Genomic DNA, 24,845 nt, shown 5'->3' with positions numbered 1-24,845 from the left:
TTAAAGATGTTGGAGAACTGGCATAGCAGAGACCCATGGAACAGGTGGAGGGGTTCGACAAGGCGGGACTTCTCAGACCAGAGGGATGGAAGAGACCAGTTGGTATGTTCTGCTCTGCTGTTTTCCTAACTCAAGGAACATTCCATTACTCTGGTTATAACATCACCTGACGTGTACTGAGTTTGGAGAATTCACAAAAGTTTTCTGGCAGGGTAGAGTGAAGTTGGGCTTTGGGGCTGATTTGGGAGTTTGAAACCCAAGAATATGTTTCTCTTTTAAGTGATTGTGGGGATTTTGCTTTATCTCTCTGAGCCTCATGTAGTTTTTGGTTTCAGTGGATCCTTAACTCTCTTATCCCTTTACACTGTAAGTGAATCCACTGTTCTCTGGCACACCCCTCAGGACAGAAATCTTAGAATACCTGTGTACATATACACAAGACATATTAAAACTTATTAAATAATTTTATTCTTTTCTCCTTTATATTACTAACAGTAGCCCATATTCAGCATTTTAGAAAACCTGAAGAAATAAAAAAAATTGGGGGTTTACACACACACATATAAAAATATATATTCAGATAAGCAAATGTTCATCACATTGCCCAACTTTAAGAGTGCCAAAAATAAATAAATAAAATACCTGCAAATCAAATGAGAGGGCTAGATGGCTTTGTTAAAATTCATTTTAACAACTTTAAGTGAGCAACCTGTGCTAATGAAATTCAAGTTAAAGTTACAGCCAGTTAATATGAAAGAAAACATTGTGTGTGGCTACCGAGGAGTATTGCTTAAGCAGAATCTGCCTTGTGCTTCTATTAGAACACAGCTCTGCAAAAAAAGATCAAGAAAAATTCCAACTTTTCTAATAACCGTCTTATTATAGAGGAAAAAATGTAAAAAGTATTACCAGCTTTTAACAATGGACATGAAAATTGGAATTGTAGGTTTATGAAGTTTGAATAAAAAACAAAAAGCCAACAAAGTAAGATCCTGGGTAATTAACTTTGACTTTTAAAAACCTACAAAAAACATAAAATATTTGCTTGCTGGTGCAACAGATTAAGCCCACAAGCAATAACCTGAACTATTTCGTCCTTATCAAGTACTTTAACAGTGCAAAATGTTAGTTGTCTCAGCTCACCTCATTCCGTCACTGAAGCCTGAAGATGAACCACCTCAGAGAGGTATCACTACCAAGGAAAATGCAAAGCAGCCAAAAAAAAAAAAAAAAAAAAAGATTTACTCCTATGCCAGAGTCTCAAAGGTAGAGAGGCAGTTTCTTATAGAAGAGGTGAAATAAGTAATTCAAAATGTCCATAAGCTAACAGAAGATACAGTATTGAATCTTTTGCCACAAAAACAAAGAATAATTATATTGCTATTTTGAACAGTATTCAACGTGGACAAGTAGATCTCGATGCTCGGTGGCTGGATACTGTATATTGCACTTGGGACATTCCACCAGGCTTTCATTTAGTGCAGCAGTGGGACTTTTTGGTGAGGCAACTTTTACCCTGTTTTCGGACTCTCCTTGGAAAGTGACTAATGGCTCTGTGAAGGCAAATTCACGAAGCTGCTTCTGAAAAATAAATGTATACGAGGTAGTTATAAATTACCCAAATTACCCACGAAATACCAGGATTGGGTATTTACATGGATAGAGTTTTATTAAAATGCTTAGAGCCAGGGATGCCTGGGTGGCTCAGTCAGTTAAGCGTCCAACTTCAGCTCAGGTCATGATTTCACTGCTTGGGAGTTCAAGCCCCGTGTCAGGCTCTGTGCTGACAGCTCAAAGCCTGGAGACTGCTTCAGATTCTGTCTCCCTCTCTCTCTGCCCCTCTCCTGCTCATGCTCTGTCTCTTTCTCTCAAAAATAAATATATGTTAAAAATTTTTTTTTAAAAATGCTTAGAGCCAGATATAAAGGTAGACCTATATACAAGGCTGACAAAATTTGATAGTTTTGTAAAAAAAGGGCAAGTTCAGCAAGTAAAAAAAAAAACTACATAGAATTAAGAGTAGCAAAGAATGGTAGCAGATCAAGTAGGTTACACATAGAAATCATAACAAGACTGTATAATATCTTTGTGACTTTCCTTCTTTATGGTTTTTTCCCCCCTGAGGAAGTCAGAATAGTCAATACAGCTTTAAAATGAATATTTTACAGCATATTCTAAAGATGATGGACAGCAGGAAAACAAAGAAAAGTACAGGAAAATTATGGAATCTTTTTTATACCCTCTGGCTTCCTATACTTTGAAAAATAGTCATTAACAGAAATGAATTATAAACTTCAATTTCAAATATTATATGTGGTCAAAATGAATGACGTACTACTAAAGAACAGAGTCACGATATATTTTGTCGTTTACTCATAAAGAAGCTACAAATGATTTTTTTAACAATTGCTTTTTCCTCTTTCAAAAACTGAGGAATTCTATTTGTTACATTTTACCATCTGCAAATACTCTGCAGTACTAGGCATGAATAAAATATGTGCCAGGGTGCGTGGGTGGCTCAGTCCAACTTCGGCTCAGATCATGATCTCAAGGTTTGTGAGTTCCAGCCCCATATCAGGTCCCACACTGACAGTGCTGAGCCTGCTTGGGATTCTCTCTCTCCCTGCCCCTCCCCCACCCATGCGCGCACGTGCTCTCTCCCTGTCTCTATCTCAAAATGAATTAAAAATAAATAAAATATGTGCTAATGGTACATAACACGCACACACAGTTACCAACAGGTTTGGTTCAAAAGCTTCTTAGTAAGATGAAAATAGGAAGTCAAAAATCACTTCCTCATAGAAATAATCTTATTTAAAAGGTTTATGTTTTAAAAGATTATGTGTTCAAGGCAACCCACAAAATGTGCTTAACTCAACATGCCTGCAACAGTGTCTTAACAGAACCATCCATTGTCACTAAAAATGACATTTCTTTCTTTCTAAATAGAAAAACATGGTTTCAGTTCAGGATTTACAACTGCCCTCCCTTACCCCACCTTGCCCCAGGCCAGCCCGTTTAGTGAGTCTAGAGTCACAGTAGGGAGAGGTGATCCCGGGCACCAGTAATGTCATTGTTACACAGAGGCACACAGGGCCCCTCCTTCTAGTGCCCTGGGTTGATGCTCAAAGGGCAGGTGCTTCCAACGAAGCAGGGTTCTGCCTGTTGATTTGAGAAATAGCCATGCTTGAAGCTGTATCCTCTCAGTCTGGGCACTGGTTTGATACATAAATGGGAAAATGGCAGCAAGGGAAAGAAGAAAATAAGTTTTAGTTTAACCATTCCAGACTCACCAAGGATTCCAACTGTGTTATTTGATTTCTTGCTTTTCGCAGTTCTTTAAGAATTATGTGCAGTTGGTGCTGCATATTTTGACGGTCAAGTTTTTCGTTTTCGAAGTCTAAAGTACATGCGTGCATCTGGAACAAATACCCAGGCCGAGACAATTATGGTTAGTATATACCGTCGACTTCTCTTGACTGGATGCTTGCATTTTTTTTTTTAGCACAAGAGGCAAACATTTGCTGTGCCTTCACAGCAAGAATTCATCCTAGTACAGTGAGATGTTGATAAATAGAAAAGCTTCTGGTTGGGGGGTTGGTTTATCCAAGGAGCAAAGCCAGGGCTTGAGGTGAGTGAGGAGCAACTTAAGAAGTTGCTGGTTGGGGTGTGTCCTCCCTGAACCCCCCTCTGTTCTGGGGCAGGGGGAGAAGGGAAAGAGATAGCTGTTCCCTGGTTTGGAATACACTAAAAATCTCTGGTCTATATCCTGAGAACAAGTGGTATCTCTCTGAGTTCTACTTGAAGTTATAAGATGGCCCTCTTGGGGAGATCCTGCTCACTTGGAGTAGGGACTACAGAAGCCATGCGGGGAACAGTAAGATTTACCGAGGCAAACATTACCCTGTCAAAACAACCGCCATCCCCCCTCAGGATCTGGTTTAGCCTAAAGATAGGAATAAATGGCGAGCACAGATGCTCACTTATATTTTTTGCTGTTGTTAAAGTTTATTAAAAACATTTTTCATGACTTTCAAATGGTTCTTCATAGACTAGTGTAAACATGAGGAACAATCCCATTTTCTAACAAGTTAAGCTAAATTTAGAATCAGCCCCAGCCGGTACCTGTTGTTCCAACAGAGCTACCCTTGTTTGTTCTTCTTGATGCTTTAACAGAGATGTGTAAAGAAACTGGACCTGTAGGATGGAAACAGAGCCAACACTGTCATATCCACTCTTCTACCGCTTGACTTGGGATGCAGGGGAGGCTCACAAATCCATCTCTATTCCGGATGACACCTGCTAGTTGGGGTGAGTCCCGGTAGCTGGTTGGTTGATGGCTATCTGTACAAGCGGCTGAGCAGCACCACCCTGGCTGAGGGCTCCCTGAGGCAGAGACCGTGAGTCCATAAACAGCACTGAACTCTGCAGTGCACACACCACTTTCCTGGAGGTTCTGACATCTGCTAATATTTCTGATAGGTTAACAAAGCTGGAGGTGCCCTGCCTCCTTGCCTGCAGAGTTGGAACAAAATTCCCCACCATTTCTTTTTAAAAAAATTTTTTTAGTGTTTATTTATTGTTGAGAGAGAGCGCGAGCTGGGGAAGAGGCAGAGAGAGAGGGAGACACAGAATCCGAACCTCTGAGCTGTCAGCACACAGCCAGATGTGGGGCTTGAACCCACAAACCGTGAGATCATGACCTGAGCCAAAGTTGGATGCTTAACTGACTGAGCCACTCAGGCGCTCCCTCTCCACCATTTCTGGTTAATCTTTTGTAAAGATCACTGCTCACACCTGCAGGCACAAACCAGGGTGGTAAAAACTAAGAAGGCAAATGTTACAGACTGCTTTGTTCTCCCTCTCAACTTCTGGATGATTAAAAAAAATTACTATTCTAATGGCAGCAATAATGAACATTGACCCCAGCCCTTTATTTTACAAAGCACTTTCACATTCTCTCAGTTGACCTTCACAAAAGCCCTACGAGGCAAAAAAAAAAAAAAAAAAAAAGACTGCTGTTATTAACTTGGCATCAATAATCTTCAAGTCAGGGAAGTTAGCTGATTTTCCTAAGGCCATACATCCTGAACTAGAGACCAGGTGTGGACCCCAAATAATGTTTTTTTCATTATTCTATGCTGCCAAGCAAGATTTAAATTAATGAGTTTCTGTTGAAGTAGTATTCAATTCTAACAATCCTAACTTAGTAACTCCAACGTTACTGGCACAGATATCCTGGCAGGAGGTCATGAGCGCAATGAGAAGGTGGACGGTATCAGGTGAAGGAATTAACTTGAGCACGGTATCATCCAGATGAAGGTGCCTGCCTGGGAACCAGCACCGATTCCCCTCTTTGCTTCACACCTTTCGGCTTCTCACACATACCTGCCTCCTCTTCCCCGAGGGCCTCTGTACACGAGCTCCTCCACAGGAGGGAATTCCCAGTCACTCTCTTCACAGGCTCCTTCTTCCCAAAAGACCTTCATGCAAATACCGTCTCTGCAGTAAAGCCTCCCCCGGCCCCCCAGTTCTTGTGTCATATTGCCCTGCTTTATTTTCCTGAGTTTACTTGGTTATTTACGTACTGGTTTATGGTCTGTTTCCATTCTAAATAAGAATCCTAGGGCAGGGCATTTGTTCCTTGTTGGTTCCCTAGTGGTTAACGTAGTTCCTGATGCTTGGTAAGTACAATGGCAATTCTGAATTCTGAATCACGGAAAGTCTTACTAGTTAGGCTCACCTGAGATAAGAGCTCCTCAGATCTCTTCTTCTCTTCTTCAAGCTTTTCCCTCGCAATATCATTCTCTTCCTTGAGCCTTTGTATTTTCTCTGTCTTATGCCTATCGTCTTCCAGATGTTGTACATCTGCCTTTCTTTGTGAACACAGCAGTTGATTTAAATCTTGGACTTCTTTCTGGGTTTCTTCATATTTTCTTCGAAATTCACTAAGTTCAAAGCTCAACTGAGTTATGGTCTGTCGTTCAACCTCAAGATCTTTTTTTGCATTTGCCAAGAGATGGTTGTAATATTTTTGCTTTTCTTCTTGAAGATAACCTATGACAAACACATTGGGTCACAACTCACTTTATAAAACATAATAATCCTGAGAAGTTAAAACTAAACACATTTCTGTAAATAAGTTCTTATGAAACGAAGAGTCAAGAGATAGGGTAGACATCCAATGGAACAAGAAACAGAAGCTCAGGAACATTATTTGAAGTTAAACTAATAAACAGAAGAACTGAAAACAGTAACATAGCTATTCTATGGGAAGGGAAAATCAGCAATGTCTAAAAAAGATAAATCAACAAATAGAAATATAAGCTCATTATTTATAGGTATACTCACCAAAATCAAAACCAGAAATGTTAAAAGTGGCTGCCCTAATGGCAGGAGGAAATAGCGACTGGGATGGACTATGAAGAGTGGGGCAAGCCCTCTTATACTACTATTAAATTACTTTAACAAGAGCTTACATTACTCTGGTAAAACACATATACACATAGAGAACATATTGCCAAAGAAGAAATTAGACTTAGCCCACAACTAAAATCTTACTTTTATGTGTAATAAACTTATAAAGGAATTACAGTTAAGTAACTTTGTGCCCAATTCCTTTTATATTTTCTTTTTCAGCATTAGCTTCATTTTAAATATTCAAATGTGAAGCTCCAAGATTAGCAGTCTTGTCTCCCTTTCTTTAGCCTTCTGTTTATATAATTCAAGGCTTCAGTCCCATTAGGGCCATCAGTCTTTTTTTTTTTTTTTTAGGATTTTATTTTTAAGTAATCTCTACACCTAATGCGGGGCTTGAACTCACAACTCTGGGATCAAGAGTCGCACACTCCACTGACTGAGCCAGCCAGGCGCCCCGTGCTATCCGTCTTTTAACAAGTGCTTTGGAAGGGGGTTTCTTTTCTCTTCTTAGCTTGTCACCTGGAGCTGCTGAACCTATCTTCCCATCTGTAAAATGAGAATAATGTCCCCTCCTGCCCCACCTCTTAGAGTTCTTGTGAAACTCAATGTCAGAGAAGCTGCGAAGAACTTGACAAAAAGATTGAATCATCCTTAGGAGCCTTCATTTCAATTCTGTGGGAGACTCACAAGACTGAAAAATCATCTATAAGAGGTATTCTTTCTCCTGGGATTGATATGAATACATGCAAGGAAGCAGAGTAAAAAGCTAATCAGTAACAAGGCTGACCCTGGGGGAAATAAAGCTGGAGAAGATCTTTGAAGGCAGAGAAGGACATGCATGAAGGAGAAAATTTAATGTGCCTTCAGAACTGCCACAGACCCATTACTCTGTGGCTGTGCCCCCTTTTATCAAAAAACAATGAGAAAACAGACTTGGTAACACAATATTTCTTACTTCAAGGTTAGAAGATTTGCTTAATTTACTTTCTAACACTTATTTATAAAAATCTAAATTTGATGAATCTCTCCTTTTGGAAAATGTCAGGCAGGCCTACCCCAAAAGAACATTTTTACACCAGTACCTTCTGATTCAGCCTTTTTTGTCTGCTGTGGGAGTGAATGAGCAGCTGTTTCCGATTTCTGTTCCAACTCGAAGATCTTGGCTAAAAGTCCTTTTACGTAGACCTCCCGCTGCTGATCATACACAAGCCACTGCTGATTTTTCTCCAGAGCCTTGAAATGAAAATGAAAGCAAACCATTAAAACGAAAAACCAAAATCTTAAAATGGAGAAGGGAGCCAAAGTGATGTAGCCTTTCTCAGTGCACAGTCTTGTGGTTCACATAGAAGTCTGGTCCGCCACCGCATGGCTTGCAACCTCGAGATCCATTCGAACATCAGGCTCCTTCAGAGCACCTAACACCATGGCAAAGTCATGTTTCCATGGGGTCAAGTTCATTTCTCTGCTGTCTCCTATACACAACTTGCTTTGTATCTGTGTCCATGTCATTCTCTGTAAACTAGGATGCCTCTGTGGCAGAGGTGAGGTGTACTGATCGGGCTCCCTTTGAGAAAGAGGGATTTCCACTCAAAACATAACTCTGCTCAGGAGCTCTCCACGGGGACATAGGCCCTGTCAGGCTTGCAAGCCTGGTGCTCCTGCCCAGTCCTGCTACCTTCCTTCTACTTTCACAGATGTTGCTGCCCAGTAAACTGACCTCCGAACTTCATTTCAGTGGCTGCTTCTCGGAGAATCAACTTAAAGAGTCGCTCCCCTTTTGATCACCAATTTTCATCCTTTACATCTCTTACAACTCAAGCAAAAATCCCAAGCTGGGATCATTCACTTGGTTTGTATAGGGGCTTATGAAGTCAGTTGTTACATAGATCTACATATTTTTAAAAATTATTTTACCAAACATCTTCAGATGTTTATCTGTGCTTGCTATGTCTTTCAAATAGTAAGTTTCTTGAAGTGGTAGACCATGCTCTTCTCAGAGGATTCCTCTGAGCAATCTGCTTTTATGTACAATATGTATACTCAAGAAATTATTTGAATAACAGGGTAATATTAATAAAATAGGCAGTGTCTATTTAAGTTAGCTGGTAACAAGGAAACTGATTCACTTTACCATTACTGCTAACACGAGTTTTTCATTTTGGTTACATCTTTCCCTCAAGAAACTAGATATGCTCTGATAGCCTTACCAGGCCACCTAGCTTAAGTTTGAAAACCTGACCCCACCTGATCTGTGGCAAGACACTAGCAAACACTCCTATAGGAAGCTACATTAGCTTTAGTGGGTAAACAAGCTTTAGTGGGTAAAACATGGACAAAGGTATGCAGATTTCGAAGGTGGTTCATTATTATCAATCAGGACAAGTTCATATCCCCTCTGATTCTAGCTCTCACTGTTCTTAACCACTGGATCCTTGGAAATTCAGTGAAAGGCAAAGGAGTCTGCCAGGACAGCCTAGTATCCCCAGCAATCGCACACTACCCCACCCCCTTGACCCCTGCCCTAGTTTTTCCAGGGGAGGTGGCAGTTTTGTTCATGAAAGTGGGGCCCAGATTCAAGTTGAAAGCTAGGAAAAAAGATAACTCATCTGCTGGCAATGGGGGGAAAAGTCTAGAAATTCTTAAATAGCACCGCTATGCAATGAGATAACTCTTCTCTCCTTTCTAATCTAGAAGTTCAGTCCAAGAAGACGGGACTGTCCCTTTCTCGTTCTTTGCTCCTAAGAGGCTGGCTGCGGAAACAAGTCTCAATGACTATTTGTGTAGAGAGGCCATGCATTATCTAAACCTGATGTCACCTGTGCAAAATGTTACAGATGAAGGGTCCCAGAAGGGGGCACACACAGAGATGTGAACACCCGTTTCTGATAGCCAAGCTCATTTGTACTGAGTCCTCTGGCCCTGGTGCTCATGCTATGACCTGTCTGCCCCTGTCGGAATGCCTACTTGAGCAATTATTCACTGTTGTATCTTGGTAAACCCTGGAGATAAGAGGATTAAGAGAAAAAAGAAAAAAATGTGTCCATTTTTTGCTCAACAATACAGATCCTCAGTTTGAAAGTGATTTCCCAATTAAAAGAGTATGAAGAGGCACAGGTTATCACCAAAAGCTTCAGGTTAATCAATACAGTGATTACTCTGTGTTTTGGGGAAAAACAGCTACTCCTAATAAATTCAGTTCAACCTTTCCCTTGGTCCCCCAAAGTGCTAAATTGCTTTAATTATATTAGTAACAGAATTTTTGAAAGCTTCATAACACCATTTGCTAAAACTGAAGCTATGTTCCCTTAGGCTAACATTAAAATGGTCCACAATTTGCCTTTTCCCATCTCTTCAAGTTACAGCCTGGCCATTTCTGGCCTCCACTGCCACCTTGCTGTCTACAGAACTATACACACTCTGTGCCTTGCTTAAACTCTTCCTTCTGCCCAGAATGCCCTAGAACTCCTTCCTATATCACCTGCTCACTTAAATCCCACCTTTTCAGCAAGTTCCAGTGCATCTGGGCTTGTCTTTCAAGACTCCTCACCGTAACTGCCCTCACCAAGTTCCCTCTCCTTTGTAAGCCAACAGTGATTTTAATGTCTATTCAATCTATTTGGCATCTTACACTCATGACCTTGATTGCCTCCTGACGATAGTTCTTATCTGAACTAGAACATGAGCCCCCAGAAAGCTGAGCCCAGGCTTGTTTAGAGTCCATAGGTTCTACTCATGTGTTCGATGTTTCCATAGCAAGCAGCTGCCTGATGGATGTTCATGAATGATGGTGACGACATGGAGTGGAGAAACAATGATTGACAGAATCAGCCAAGCATCCAAGCAAGGCTTTTAGACCCAGACTGAAGTTTGAGAGTATTCAGGGAAGGGAGGAACTGGCATGAAAGAACCTAGTAGAAGCTCCTTACACACAGTAGAACAATCCATTTAGAATGATTCAAAAAGAATCAAACACCCTCAAGAATCTATTACTCATTAACTAAGGAATGTATGAAAATGTAATCAAACCTCTTTGTAATGGAACTATCACAGCTATTTCTGTGATTTTAACAAGTGCATAATATATACGTCTTATGTCATAATTCATCCCAGACCTGTTGGAATTTATTATTATCAATGGTTGAAGTGACAGCCAGGATGTAAAATTTCATAGCCTCAGGGGTGCCAAACAAAGATGGTACAAACGTAAAGTTCTTGACAAAGATGTTGCATGGTCCAATCGGACTGAAGTAAAACATACATACTGGAATACATCTTCAAAAGTGCTCAATTCTTTTTACTCACGCTGCATTTGTTGTAGGTGTGCTGAAAAAGGAGGGACTCCCCTTCCCTACAAGCTGGCATCTCCCCCGGGGAGTGAGATGGGAAAGGTGGTAAGGAACATACTGGACGTTTTTGGTTGTATATCAAGGCATCTTCTTAAAGACATAAACGACTGAGTCTCAAGTCTAAAAAGATCTCTCTCTATAAAAACCCTTAAGTCTATAGAGTTCCTCTAAACTTTGCTAGGCTCTTTCCATGAGCATCCTACAAACTCATGAGCATCTAGGCATAGGGCTTAAAGAATTTTCAGTGTCTTGTTTTCTGTAGAACTAAGAAATGGATTACAAAGACAACGACAGCATCTGGAATCAAAGACTTAGTCCAGGGCCCTCCAGTCACTTGACCACACACTTTTCTCTCTGCACCTGTCACGCAGTTACAACATTAATTCTCCTCACAGAGCTTAAGAGTTCTGTACTATATACTCAAATTTAGTTGCCGAAAGAGGTATGACTCAAAAAGCAGGCACATATCCAAATACTTAATAAATCATATTAGTTAGATGCTAAAGATAACCTAATTTTATTTCAAATTTTAAATTAGTCCGTCTTTAAGAAATATTTCAATATAAATAATCCAAGTTAACATTGGATGGTCATGAAAATTTTCTTCTTTTAAATGAACCCAGGACCACTTGGGTGGCTCAGTTGATTGAGCGGCTGACTCTTGATTTTGGCTCAGATTATGATCCCAGGGTGATAGTATTAAGCTCCACATCAGGCTCCATGCTAAGCATGGAACCTGCCTAAGATATTCTCTCTCTCTCTCTCTCTCTCTCTCTCCCTCCCTCCCTCCCTCCCTCTACCCGTCTCCCTTGCTCACACTTGCTCTAATAGATATTAGTATATATATATTAGTATATATACTACTTAGTATATATTAGTATATATACTAAGTAGTATATATACTAGTATACTAAGTAGTATATATACTAATATATATAATATATATATAATAAAGGAACCTGCCCATACATTACTTAAGTATGAGAAACAGAACTACAGGTTAAGATTTGAGGTGCAATATTCTAAAAAGCCACGTGGTGGCAATATTACTTTATTAAAGTAGCAAACACTTCTTTACTCGGGCCTCTTCTCACTGACTCTGCATTTGCTTTCTTCTCTAAATAGTATCAATAATTAATGGATTTGATGGCTATCAATAAATGCTGATATTAGTTTTGCATCTTTAGAGCCATCAATATATTACTATCTCTTCCAGCTTTGTGTCTTCTACGCATTTCTAAGGCATACATATAACATTTCCACTCAAGTTATCAATAAAAATATGGGACAGAAGTGGGCAAAAGAGAAGCCCTGTGGAATGCTACTGAAGTTCTTCCTCCTGGCTTCCCAGAGATGCATTACATAATTCTTGGGCAAAAACTGAAATGCAGGTTGAAATGTTAGCCTATACTGGAGAAATAAAAAATGTGGGTCAATTGACAAAACTGGAATATGGATGGTAGATTACATAGAAGTATAGTGTCCTTGTTAAATTTATTAAAGTTGCTATCTGTACTGTAATCACGTAAGAGAACATCCTCATTCTGAGGAATATATATTGAAGTATATAGGTTTAATTTTTTTTTTTTTAACGGTTTATTTATTTTTGAGACAGAGAGAGACAGAGCATGAACGGGGGAGGGGCAGAGAGAGAGGGAGACACAGAATCGGAAGCAGGCTCCAGACTCCGAGCCATCAGCCCAGAGCCCGACGCGGGGCTCGAACTCACGGACCGCGAGATCGTGACCTGGCTGAAGTCGGACGCTTAACCGACTGAGCCACCCAGGTGCCCCGAAGTATATAGGTTTAAAGCGCTGTAATATATGCAACTCACTCTCAAATGGTTTAGAAAAAAATATTATAGGGGCGCCTGGGTGGCGCAGTCGGTTAAGCGTCCGACTTCAGCCAGGTCACGATCTCGCGGTCCGTGAGTTCGAGCCCCGCGTCAGGCTCTGGGCTGATGGCTCGGAGCCTGGAGCCTGTTTCCGATTCTGTGTCTCCCTCTCTCTCTGCCCCTCCCCCGTTCATGCTCTGTCTCTCTCTGTCCCAAAAATAAATTAAAAAACGTTGAAAAAAAAAAAATTTAAAAAAAAAAAAAAAAAAAAAGAAAAAAATATTATATGTGGGGGGGTATTGAAAGAGAGAGGTATAAGGTGGAACAAAATGTTAACAATGTTTGAATTTTGGTAATTAGTATTGGGTGTTCTATGTATCATCTTCATTCTTGTAACTTTTCTGCAAATTTTACTTTTTTCCAAATAAAAAATTAAATAAATAAACATTACCTATGTTCCCTAAATTCTGTTTAAAAATCAGATTTTTAAAATTAAGAGCAAGAAATGCCTATTTCAACTGCCTCTTAGCTATTTGATTTGCACGTTAATGACATTGTATGTTTACAGAATGAATGCCATGTAATTATTTCAAAATGTCAGCCAGACCTAAATGGCAGCTGAGAAAATGATACAGCTAGGCTTTAAGAAAGGTAAACATGAGTTTTTAGGGCTTCTTTTAGCAAAACAAATACTGATTCTTAAAATAGGTGGGCAAAGCATTCCAGGAAGCTTTGCTCCAGGAAGCTTTGCAGGAGACTAGAGGAACGGTGAGGGATTGGAACTGCTGGGCTCTCAAAGCAGAATAATGCCACAGTGCCTATGCTCAGAGGAGTGACAGGTCACTTTCTGGGCTCCGTAGTCTCCTCCTGGGCTCAGAGACAATCAGAGCTAAACCATCTCTTGCTCCTCAAACATGTAAGTTAATACAGCAGCAGCTGGGAATTTGTTGGAAATGCAGAATCTCAGGCCCTAACTCTGACCAATGAAATCAGAATCTGCATTTTATAAAAATCGCGTAGTCTCATCTGCACATGACAGTCTGGGAGGCATTGTTCAGTCTATTGAAGGTGAGTTGGGTTAAATTTTACTCTACTTGTCTAAAAGCCTTTTTAAGGTAAACAGAGCAGAGAAGTACCATGTGATCCTTAAGTAAGCCAGGAAGATAACACAGAACAAAAAGACTGGGTATACATGCATAACATTTCAAAGTTACTTTAACATAAAGAATTGCCATTATCTAAAAATAACCTTAGCTGATATTTGAAGCAGTTGGTGCTGAGACACCTAAAAATTACATAGAAGTTTAAGATGATAGCATATTTTTTCAGGTACTAATAAAATTCAAATGTTCTAGATAATGCGGATATAGCGGTGAAAAAAACAGAAATCCTTCCCTCATAAAACATATACCAATGTATTGACAATGGAATATTACTCTGTGATCAAAAAGAATGAAATCTTGCCATTTGCAACAATGTGGATGGAACAGAATGTATTATGCTAATTAAAATGTTAGAGAAAGACAAATATCATATGATTTCACTCTCATGTGGAATTTAAGAAAAAAAAACAGATGAACATAGGGGAAGGGAAGGAAAAATAAGATAAAAAGAGAGGGAGGCAAATCATAAGAGACTCTTAAATACAGAGAACAAACTGAGGGTTGCTGGAGGGAAGGAGGGTGGGGGGATGTGCTAAATGGGTGATGGGCATTAAGGAGGGCACTTGTTGGGATGAGCACTGGGTGTTGCATGTAAGTGATGAATCACTAAATTCTACTCCTGAAACCATTATTATACTATATGTCAGCTAACTTGAATTTAAGTAAAATGAAAAAAATATATATACCAATGTAAGAGTCATGTAATAAAGTGAGTCAAACATATTATAAGTTTAACAGTTATATGTGATGAGGGGAGAAGTTACAAAGCAAGAAAAGGGAATAGGAATTGTCTGGGAGCTATAATTTTAGAAAAATGGCTAGGTAAACCTCTGGCCCTACTCCCCACCCCTCCCCCTTCCAAGAAAGTGACAATTGAGTATTATCTGATGAGGTGAGGAAGTGGGTCATGAAGATATCTGAGGGCAGTGAGCCAGGCAGAGAGAAGAGAAAGACAAAAGGCAGTGTAATGCAGGAGTAGCTAGAAAGCCAGCACGGCTGGAGTGGAAAAAGGGGAAAACTAGAGGTGGGTAGGTAAATTATTCATAGATATGTGCATCTGGTAGGTACTGATATACACAGAATGATAAAGGTCAGGGTAACATACAACAACACAAATAACTTATTTTGATAGATCTTTAAAAATTGTGTTTCTTCTTTATCTTAGTTACCTTTAGGTAAATTACTTTGATAAGGCTACTATAGTACTCTGCTATAAAGACACTCAACAGATTTAAATTCTTTTGAAGATCAAACAGATTGCAAGGTACACCTGCCAGATGAAATAAAACAGGAATCTTAAGAGCAACTTAGAGCAGGGCGGACATGCCAGTAATATTTCTGGAATCAAAATACCTACCTACTGGCCTAATAATTAACTCAAGAATTTTATACTTTGTATATCTGATATTAAAACTCAAAAAAATACAGTCCTGAATTTAGTCAATTCCTAATGAAACACTTCTTGTATTTAAGACATAAGTTTGAAATAATATAGCTTTACCATATAGGTAGAATAACCTCATATCAAATTCTACAGAAGACGTACTGAGTATACTAAGAATGTGTTTCCTTTTCAAACTATGAAAGCAAATCCTGGTTCCAAGGGAAGAATTTTAAATGAATAGGTACATCTTGCATGGATAAACAAAAAGAGAAAAAACTATAAATTAAATTATACCATGATAATAAAATAATTGGGCAAATCAGATTGGGTGTTTGGGTGATTTCTAGGGCTTTCTAGCCTATTCGTGAGACCATGATTAGAGGAACTGGCCCTCTTGAATGTCTAGAAACAGATTTAAAGATAGTAACCTAGGGAGATGATCTCAAACCATTCAGTTCTCCGTCTTAACAGATTGTTTTTAAGCCACAGAATCAATGCTGTCAATTTCCATGAAATTTAAGAATGAATGAATCAGACCTCTTTTCCCATAACTTAATAAAAGGAAACTGAACTTACATCTTTCAGCTGTATTTCCATTTCATGAATATTACTCATTGATGAGTTGAAGCAGCTTGTGGCCACAGTCTGAAATAAAATAAACCAGTATTAGTTAATATCACAAATTTAACAACAGAAGTTTCCTCATTATATTTAGTTCTATAATAACACAGTATACTTCACAAGGGCATCCCAAAAATCCAGATCTAGTATATGCTGATGAGCCATCATGCCAGGTCATGGGTACCAGAAGAGAATGAAGATCTGGAAGCTTCCTCAGCACACTGGAAGCCCCGAGATTTCATAACTAATTTGACTTCTTAGGGCCTCTGGATCACTAGAATACCTCAGTGCATATGAATTGCCCAAAATGAGATAAAACACATAGAAGTGTGCTCTTAGATCAAATTTGGAAAATACTAAATTTTCAAAAGATAAAAGTTGTTTTCTAGAATTATATTTATATTAAAAATATTAATTAGTATTAGTTAAACAGATTTTACAGAACTCAAAACATAATTTCTCTCCTCTTTTTTTGTTCATTTTCTTATAGAGGAAAAAAAAGAGAGGAAATAGATGGTTAGGTACCCATGCTAACCAACAAACTCATAAAAAGCTATATTTCACTCTTTTTAACAGCTTAAGGAAACAGATCTGTGTGAACACGGGCAACAAATCACAAAATATTTTTCTCCAAAGGTACTCTAGATACTCACCCTAGTATGTGGTCCTTCCTCTCTCTCAATTTAGTCCTCTTGGTAAAAACTAGGACAGAGATAGCTCACCAAATCCCTTTCCATTTTTCCCTGGGCATACCTGGACTTCACATTCAGCCTTCGCTGTGCTTAGTGAGGCCATAAGACTGAATTCTGTCCAATGGAATGTGGACAGAAGTGAAATATGCCAATGCCAGGCCTGGCCCCCAAGCCCTCGCCTGATGCTCCACACAGTCTTTCTAGCTTACATAGCTGTACATAGAGGATCTGGTGGAAGGACGGGGAAACCACTAGAAGGAAGGAACCTGGATCTGAGTGACCCTGTGGAGTAAGGCACTAACTCTACTCTAACTCTACTCTACTCTAACTCTACTCCTCCACTCTAACCTGCACTAAACTGTGACATGAGGGAAAAAAACGAACATTTACTCTGTCAGACCGTGATATTTGGAGGTTGGTTGTTATGGCAATAAAACAGTCTGACTAATACAGAAATTAATAGTGGACAGCCTATACAATTACTATAAGAATACATTTTTTAAAAGTTATCGTTTATACCAGGGTTTGTCTTTCTATATTTGAGAGTAGAGAAACTAATTTTTGAGCTTTAAGGAAAAGTATTAGGCAACCACTTTGGATCTGATTATAATTTTCATGTGTTTTAGCTGCATGGAAATTCTCTAGAAAAACTTAACCCCTTTGAATTCACCTGTAAAAATACTCAACTGCCATTCTATGAGAGGGCACATAAAGGTGCATGATTACACATAAATGTATACGTCTGATCACTCTGACTATTCTAAATGGGAGAGAAAGTGCAAAGACCCCAAATAACATTGAGGTATTATATCTGAAAGCAACAGATTTTCTTCTATAGGTGGTATTAATAGTTGTAACGTTAGTATTATCCAAGTGTCCAAATTTATTAAAGAATCAAAGATCTGATCAACAAGAAACTATTTACAGAGCACTCTCTATATACCAGGCACTGTGCTAGGGGATTTAGATATATTATCACATTTAATCTCCGGTATTCTTTCACCATTTTTAGACCTCTTTATCTCCTTCACCTATTTTAATCTCCAGTATTCTTTTTTTTTTTTTTTTTTTTTTTTAACGTTTATCTATTTTTGAGACAGAGAGAGACAGAGCATGAAGGGGGGAGGGGCAGAGAGAGAGGGAGACACAGAATCGGAAGCAGGCTCCAGACTCCGAGCCATCAGCCCAGAGCCCGACGCGGGGCTCGAACTCACAGACTCACAGACTCACAGACCGTGAGATCGTGACCTGAGGTGAAGTCGGACGCTTAACCGACTGAGCCACCCAGGCGCCCCTAATCTCCAGTATTCTTATCTTGATTTTACCACTGTGGAAACTGAGGTTAAGGAGAAGGGTCTGGTGAATTCTCTCTATCATTGCCTCTAAGACTAGAAAGGTTACAGTCACACAACTAGCAAGTGGCAGAACCAAAATCTGAACTCAGACCTGCCTACCAACAAAGTCGTGCTCTTTCTGCTACACTAGAAACTTTAAAACAAAAGAGAGGAGCAAAAGCACTTATAGTTTCAAAAAATGTGCTTGATATTATCATTGTATATCTCAAATTTGAAAACAATAACAAAAGGAAGCCTATTGTCTTCATGATACAAACTACAGAAAAAAAAAAAAAAAAAAAACAGCCCAAAAAAATCTTCTTGGATGTTGTAAATACACAGTGGATTCTGTATTCCGAATATTCCCTTGTGCAAAACAATGGTCTGGGGAATGGAGGGAGCCATGTTAACTATTTTTGCTTATGGAGAGGGTATCAGGCTATAAACAAAAAATAACCTGTTGGTATACTATACTGTTTCAACATTTGACAAGTGTGTTTTAACAAACTCATTCTTCACAAGAACTACAAATTGTATCAGAAAGGAAAAAAATCTGGATTTAAAGAAATGGCAAGTACCTGTGATAAATGAAGTGTACTGGCTTTGTTCTCAAGTTCAGCAAGCCTTGCAGTTGTAGCAGACAACTGTTTTTTCAATACATCTGTCTCTTCAGACAAGGATTTCAACAGCTGTTCCCTCCTTTCGCCTTCCTTTGTTTTCTCTTCCAGCTGTTCAAGCAATGCAGTACTACTGTATTTGGCTTTCAGCTGTTCTCTGAGGCGCTGTATTTCTTTGTCTTTCTCTGTGAGATGATAAGCATTCTTCTGCCTCTCAGCTTCCAGGACTCGAATTTTCTAGATATAAACTAAGAAGAATCTTAGAACAAAGCCAGGTCAAACATGGAAATAAAAAACATCCAACAAGCATTTACAGAGGGTTTGTCACACATCAAGTCAGCATTACACTAGACACCAGGGCCAAAAAGAAAATGAAGCCAAGGTCTTGTGCTCAGAGAGCTCCAGAGAGGGAAACCATTAATGCAATATGGTCGGTACTGTAGTTAAGACACATATAAAATGAATGGGAGAAACCAACTCTGTCAAGGGTGGTAAGAGAAAGCTAACGAAAAGCTGGCTCCCACATCAGTATGTGATAATCACCCCTCCATCATACCAGTTCCAATCATCTTAAAGGCTAAAAGTGAGTCCTAAAAGAGATACATGCTCATTATTGAACTCAAAGCAACAGAACCTAAAAATTACAGAAAATTACAGCTGGATAAAAATGCATTCATTAATTTGTTTTTGTTAATAAATGATTTGGTAACAAATCTAAAAGCTGATCTTCAAAGGACTGTTCACATTTCCAAGGATTTAAAAGATAAAGAAGGCACACTTGTTAAGCGGCTAATTACAGAGGCGGGAAAGCATCTATGGAGAGTCCATAAAAAGTTAACTGACTTTACATGCTAACAAGGTAAAAACAACATAAAACTTCAAACTTGCATGAGGATGAAGGGGAGAAGCGGTTGTTCAAATATAATGGGGAAACTGAGTTAGGTGACCTTGAGAAAATGAGGGGATTTAAGTCGCCTCAAGCTTAAGATAAAGCAGTAGTATGATACAGTTACCAAACAAAGCCCACATAATTTTAGGCTTTTGTAGAAAACAACATCCAAATTAGTAGAAATAATACTGCCATTTCAACCCGTGTTTGCCACTGTGCACGATATTGGGTGCATAATTCAGAAGGAATATGAACACGTCACAAAATGTTCAGGAAAGTAACCAGGATGATAAGAAGCTAGAAAAGCTGAAGAAATGGGATTTGTCTACAGAAATGTAAGATGAGGGCTGCCTGGGTGGCTCCCTCAGTTAAGTGTCTGACTCTTGACCTCTGCTCAGGTCATGCTCTCACGGTTTGTGAGTTCGAGCCCTACATCGGGCTCTGTGCTGACAGCTCAGAGCCTGCTTGGGATTTTCTCTCTCCCTCCGTCTCTCTCTCTCTCTGTCCCTCCCCCATGTGCACACACGCTCACTCGCTCGCTCTCTCAAAATAAATAAATAAACTTAAAAATATATATTAAAGAAAAGTAAGAGAAAGCAAGATTTCCTCAAATATCTGAAAAGTTGTCAAGTGGATAAAAAAATAGACTTGTTCCATGCAGCTGTAATAAGTACAATTAGAACAAATTGGTAGAAGTTACAGGAAGTGTAATTTCAATTGATTACAAAGGAACAAAGTTTCGACAACCAGTGCTTGTTTAAAGTGGAAAGAACTGGAAAGAGATCTCTCAGAGAAGCTATTAGATTCCATCACCAGATTGCAAAATAATCTTTGTGTTTAAGAATTGGAGATAGGGACGCCTGGGTGGCTCAGTCAGTTAAGCATCAGATTCTTGATTTCGGCTCAGGTCATGAGCTCACCGTTTGTGAGTTCAAAGCCCACTATTACCACAAGCCTGCTTGGGATTTTCTCTCCCTCTCTCTCTCTCTCTCTCCCTCTCTCTTTGCCTCTCCCCTGCTCACACTCTGTGTCTCTCTCAAAATAAATAAATAAACTTAAAAAAAAAATCGGTGATAGATCATTTCTCAATGCTTCAATAAGTATTTACCTCAATATGTGTTGTTAAAGAAATAAATTATTTGGTTTTAGGTGTGCCTATAAAATAAAATTTAAAGAAATCCAATGATACGATTTAATATAGGTCATTTATTTTCTAACTATGAACAAGGAAATAGCTTTTGCAAAATAAAATAAATGATTAAGTTTTTAAATCCTTCCAGTTCTAATAAATTCTTAACTGCTTTATTGACTACGCCATAACAAACTGTAAATTAGAGAATCTGAAATATAGTTTAACAGAATGCAAAATGCCAATATATGTAATGATTTTATCTCAAATATCTGAAAACAAGGATTATTTGGAAAGCAACCAATATATATGATAAAATGAGTTTTTAAGCATTCACATTAAAATCTGAACTCCATTAAACACTTTGAAATTACTAGTTTTGATTTTTTACATTTAGTGAATGAACAGAATAACCAAATTACATCATTAGTGGGAAAATACTTTCTCATCTCCTACAGTAAGGCTTATTATACTTTAAAAAGGTTTATGTGGCACCTGGGTGGCTCAGTCGGTTAAACGTCTGACTTTGGCTCAGGTCATGATCTCGAGGCTTGTGAGTTCGAGCCTGGCGTTGGGCTCTGTGCTGACAACTCAGAGCCTGGAGCCTGCTTCGATTCTGTCTCCTCCTCTCTGCCCCTCCCCTACTTGTGCTCTGTCTCTGTCTCTCAGTCATAAATAAACGTTTAAAAAATTAAAAAAAAAAAAAAAAAAAAAAAAAGGTTTATAAGCCACTCACCTCCAAAAGTCTGTGTTTGTCTTTATCGGTCAGCTTTCCTTTTCCACTTGTGATTTCATCCACTGATGTTTTTAAGGCTGCAATTTCTCCCCTAAATTTTTCTAATGCAGTTTCTGATTTGGAGTTACTAGGCTTCGATCCCCATTTACCTTTAATTAAACTTTTGGGACTTCTGGAAGACATCTCTGAAACTGTAAAAATAAAAATACAATTATACTTTATTAGTCTAAGTTTGAAAGGCTTGGAAAGGTAATAACCTATTTGCTAAAAAGAAGAACATTTCTATCTCAATAGAAGAGATACAGCCAAACCAAGGGACTGGGAAAGGCTTCTGGCTTGCTGGTAACAATACCGATTCTTTAATCTGGGTGGTGGATACATGGGGAGAATTCACCTTTTAAAAATATGTCAACTTATCTTGATGCTCACTGAGTAATGTACAGAATTGTTGAAACACTACATTATACACCTGAAACTAAATAGCGCTATATGTTAACCATTATTAAATAAAACGTATTAAATATTAAAATAAAAACGTTAAAAAACATGGACACACGTTTTGTGCAGGATTCTGTATGTGTCATACTTCAATGAAAAAGTTTCATCTAAAAGAAAAAGGATCAATGATTAAACCATCAAATGAAGTCTGAATGAAGCAGATCACAATCAAAGACATATTTTACCCAGGAATAAAAAGCTAGTGATAAGTATATAATTCTGAGCACACAGGCATTGAAATGTCATTACCTGACATAATGATATGTCCCGTTTTAGAAGATAGGCCTAGTTCAGATCTACGTAGTCAGTTGAGAGAGTACAGTGGGGCAGAAGTGAGGAGAATCTAAGATCAGACATTTCTAGGAAAAGAGGCACAATATTCAAGAATTAAGAACAGTGGCCAAATTGAGTAAGAAGCTTAGAATCTGCTAACAGTATCTGGTAACAGTGTAGAAGAAATATATAATATTAACTCTAGGAGCAAAATAGATAGTGAAAGATACTGCGCATATAATAAAAGTAGCTTTAATTAGGGAGATTAAAAAGCATTTTTCTACATTATGGATCCCAAGATAAAAATAGTGGTGGCGACTAAGGTAAATTAGAGGGATGTGTGACCATTCATGCATTTAAAAAATACTGGAAAACCTAATTTACCAGGCAACATCATAGGTGCTGGGTATAAATGGGCAAAAAAAAAAAAAAGAAAAGAAAAGACAAAGAAACAAAAGAAAAAGAGACATGTTCCCTTACATAATGGAACTTTCAATCTAGTAAAGGAGGCAAGGACACAATATAGATTCTCAAGTTGTAAAGTCGATGCTCTATAGGAATAAATGATTCTGGTAAAAAAACAGGGGAGACCTACTCGGTTAAGGTGACGGGGGAAGGCCTGCCTGTGGAAGTGACTTTTACGGTCATCCTGTACGAAATCAGTCTGAAAACACCAGAGCTGTGAAAACTGAGTGGAACAGACCATCTAGCAAAAGGTTAGTCCTGGATTTTTGCCCACTCTAAGGTGAAAGGCTGAGATAACTGGTAAACCGATTAAGACCAATGCAAGGTTATGGCATCTTGAGAACCTGCTGCCACAGGAAGTTCTTTCCTACATGCCTCTGTTAGTAACACATGGTTGACTTGCTATAATGGGTTGATATGACAGAAAACTACTTTTCACCCAAGTCACTGAAACACACAATGGTGGAACCACATGCATCAGTAGAACGGGAAGGAACCTATGGACGTTCACTTCCTGACCTCTGGACAGAACTTTGGTCACAAATGACTATTGTTTCTAGCTTCTGGACTAGATAGACCCTGCTGGGATCTCCCAGCTCCCCACCATTTAGTCCTCCCAACCTCCTTTCCCCGTTTTTTTTTCTACTCCCATCAGGCCAATACTCACAGAGCTCACACCGCTCAAACTTTATCCGGCCCTGCTGCATCTTCTCCAGGACGCCTTCCCTCTGTATAAGCTACATTGGTCACAGGATACAATCTGGTACTCGATTGTTTACTCCCACCCTACACCCACTTCTTAAATTTGCTCAGCAGTTGTTTCAGGGGCTGAACCTTGAATTATTTTTGTCACTCACAGAATCTAACAGCCGCTGTTCAATAAATATTTATTGACTGGCTGAAGTGATCTAAGGCATCCTGGACAGGAGGTGACCAAAGAAATCTTGCAACCCAACAACCTGCACAGCCTCCAAGTGGAGGCGAATCTTACAAAAACCCTCACATAAGATCTACGTGATTTCTTTATTTCTACAGAGAAATAAAGAAAAACTGCAAAACGAGGCACTTTTTTTTTTTTCCTCACCTCTAAAGTGAAGATGTCTGTAGAACAGACAGGAACGTGCTTGCTAGTCGGCAAAATGCTGTACTCACGAAAAGACCTCGGCCAAGTCACTTGGCCTCTTCGCACCAAGACAAAAAAAAAAAATAAAAAAGGCAAAGAGGGTGATGATACCCACCGCAAAGATGAAAGGAAGGATCGACCCGCTGACGGTCGAGGCTCCCAACCCGGGGCAGGCACGAAGTGAGCGCCAGGGAAAGGGGACATACATCAGGGCGAGCAGAGATGGAGTCCAAACGGACGCGATCTGCCCGCTGACCGCGCCTCCCTCGCGGTCCAGCCTGGACCCGGGGCTGTGGACCCTGGCCGCCCTCGCCACCCTCGGCTGTCGTCTCCTCGCCGCCAGCCAGCACCTGAGGCGAAGCGCGGCGCTCGAGTCCGCCCAGTCACACCCTGCGGCGCGGGCGCCGCTTCCGGGAGTTTGAATCCCGCGGCTGCGGGGCGGGGCACGTCACTGCCGGCGGGGGCGCGGCCGGCAGGAAGAGGGGAGCGGCACACGCGGCTCGCCCGCGCCTCCCCGATTGGCTGCGGCCCCCGAGAGGCGGGGCCTAGACCGGACGAAGTGGGTCCGACGGGGCGGGGTCAGGGGGCGGGACGGAAGACTGGAACTCCGGCCCAAGGCCCCGCAGTCCTATTTTGGGTTTTTTTTTTTTCTGGGTTTTTTTGAGGTCTCAAACCTCAGACTCGGTGTTTCTTTGTAAGCAGCGGATTTATGTTTATCTGCTTTGGGGATGAGGTACATTACTATGTTCAGTGAGTTAAACCAATAACTGAACGGGGACTAACTCGTCCTGTGTCCTTGAGCGTAACTTGCCTTTCTAGGTACCAGTTTTGCCCTTTATAGAATGGGAGAACTGCCTTCCCCGAGAGGACAGCCTGTCTTCCCATTGGGCTGAAGCTTTCTCCTGCCAAAAGTCAGGGGTGGAGCATTGGAGAGTGTAGCAGGTGGGAGAACTGATAGGCACGCCCAGACTGAACTCCTAGATTATGAGTCCTGCAGGAGACCAGGCAGCCCTTTGCTCCAGATTGCTGCCCTCCGGCTTGATGTCTGTAGGTCAAATCTGAGTCATTCTTAGCTGCCTACAGGGCTCTATTGCTGCAAAGGGGCACAAAGAGTGTTTGGCAGAGCCTAACATTTCTCTCTTAGACCAAGCATAAACTCACCAAGATTTAATAATAGGATACAGTAGCAAAACGTCCTGGGAAAACAATGTCACACACCAGAACTCTAGATTACGACTGCATCTAACTCCTGGCTTGACTGCCTCTTACTGGATGTGTGATCTTAAATAAGTTATTTAACCTCTCTGAGCCTCAGTTTCCT

At 39.8% G+C, this 24,845-nt stretch overlaps 1 protein-coding gene across 6 annotated transcripts; it reads right to left on the bottom strand.

Annotated features, from left to right (window-relative positions):
* Positions 1 to 445: 445 nt before the first annotated feature.
* Positions 446 to 23,896, bottom strand: CEP55 (centrosomal protein 55). 6 transcript variants are annotated; one of them, XR_009252462.1, is made up of 11 exons: positions 23,486 to 23,613; positions 21,913 to 22,022; positions 21,166 to 21,356; positions 18,373 to 18,648; positions 15,724 to 15,792; positions 7,503 to 7,653; positions 5,744 to 6,057; positions 4,126 to 4,197; positions 3,294 to 3,419; positions 1,144 to 1,581; positions 446 to 522 (listed from the first exon to the last, which is right to left on the bottom strand). XR_009252462.1 is itself a non-coding variant. In XM_058697188.1 (10 exons), the coding sequence occupies exons 2-10, from the start codon at positions 21,917 to 21,919 to the stop codon at positions 1,381 to 1,383; spliced, it is 1,407 nt and encodes a 468-aa protein (XP_058553171.1). In that variant the 5' UTR covers positions 21,920 to 22,022; positions 23,640 to 23,748; the 3' UTR covers positions 446 to 1,380. The 6 variants fall into 6 exon arrangements, 5 of the variants coding, with proteins under 5 accessions (XP_058553171.1, XP_058553170.1, XP_058553173.1 ...); XM_058697188.1 differs by lacking the exon at positions 23,486 to 23,613 and adding an exon at positions 23,640 to 23,748 and having other exon boundaries at positions 446 to 1,581; XM_058697187.1 differs by having other exon boundaries at positions 446 to 1,581.
* Between the last annotated feature and the right edge of the window lie 949 nt (positions 23,897 to 24,845).

The sequence above is a fragment of the Neofelis nebulosa genome, chromosome 13 (genome assembly GCF_028018385.1).
Source record: "Neofelis nebulosa isolate mNeoNeb1 chromosome 13, mNeoNeb1.pri, whole genome shotgun sequence".
NCBI classification, from domain to species: domain Eukaryota; kingdom Metazoa; phylum Chordata; class Mammalia; order Carnivora; family Felidae; genus Neofelis; species Neofelis nebulosa.
Note: the sequence above shows the minus strand (reverse complement) of the source record. Positions and strands in the feature narration are given on the sequence as shown.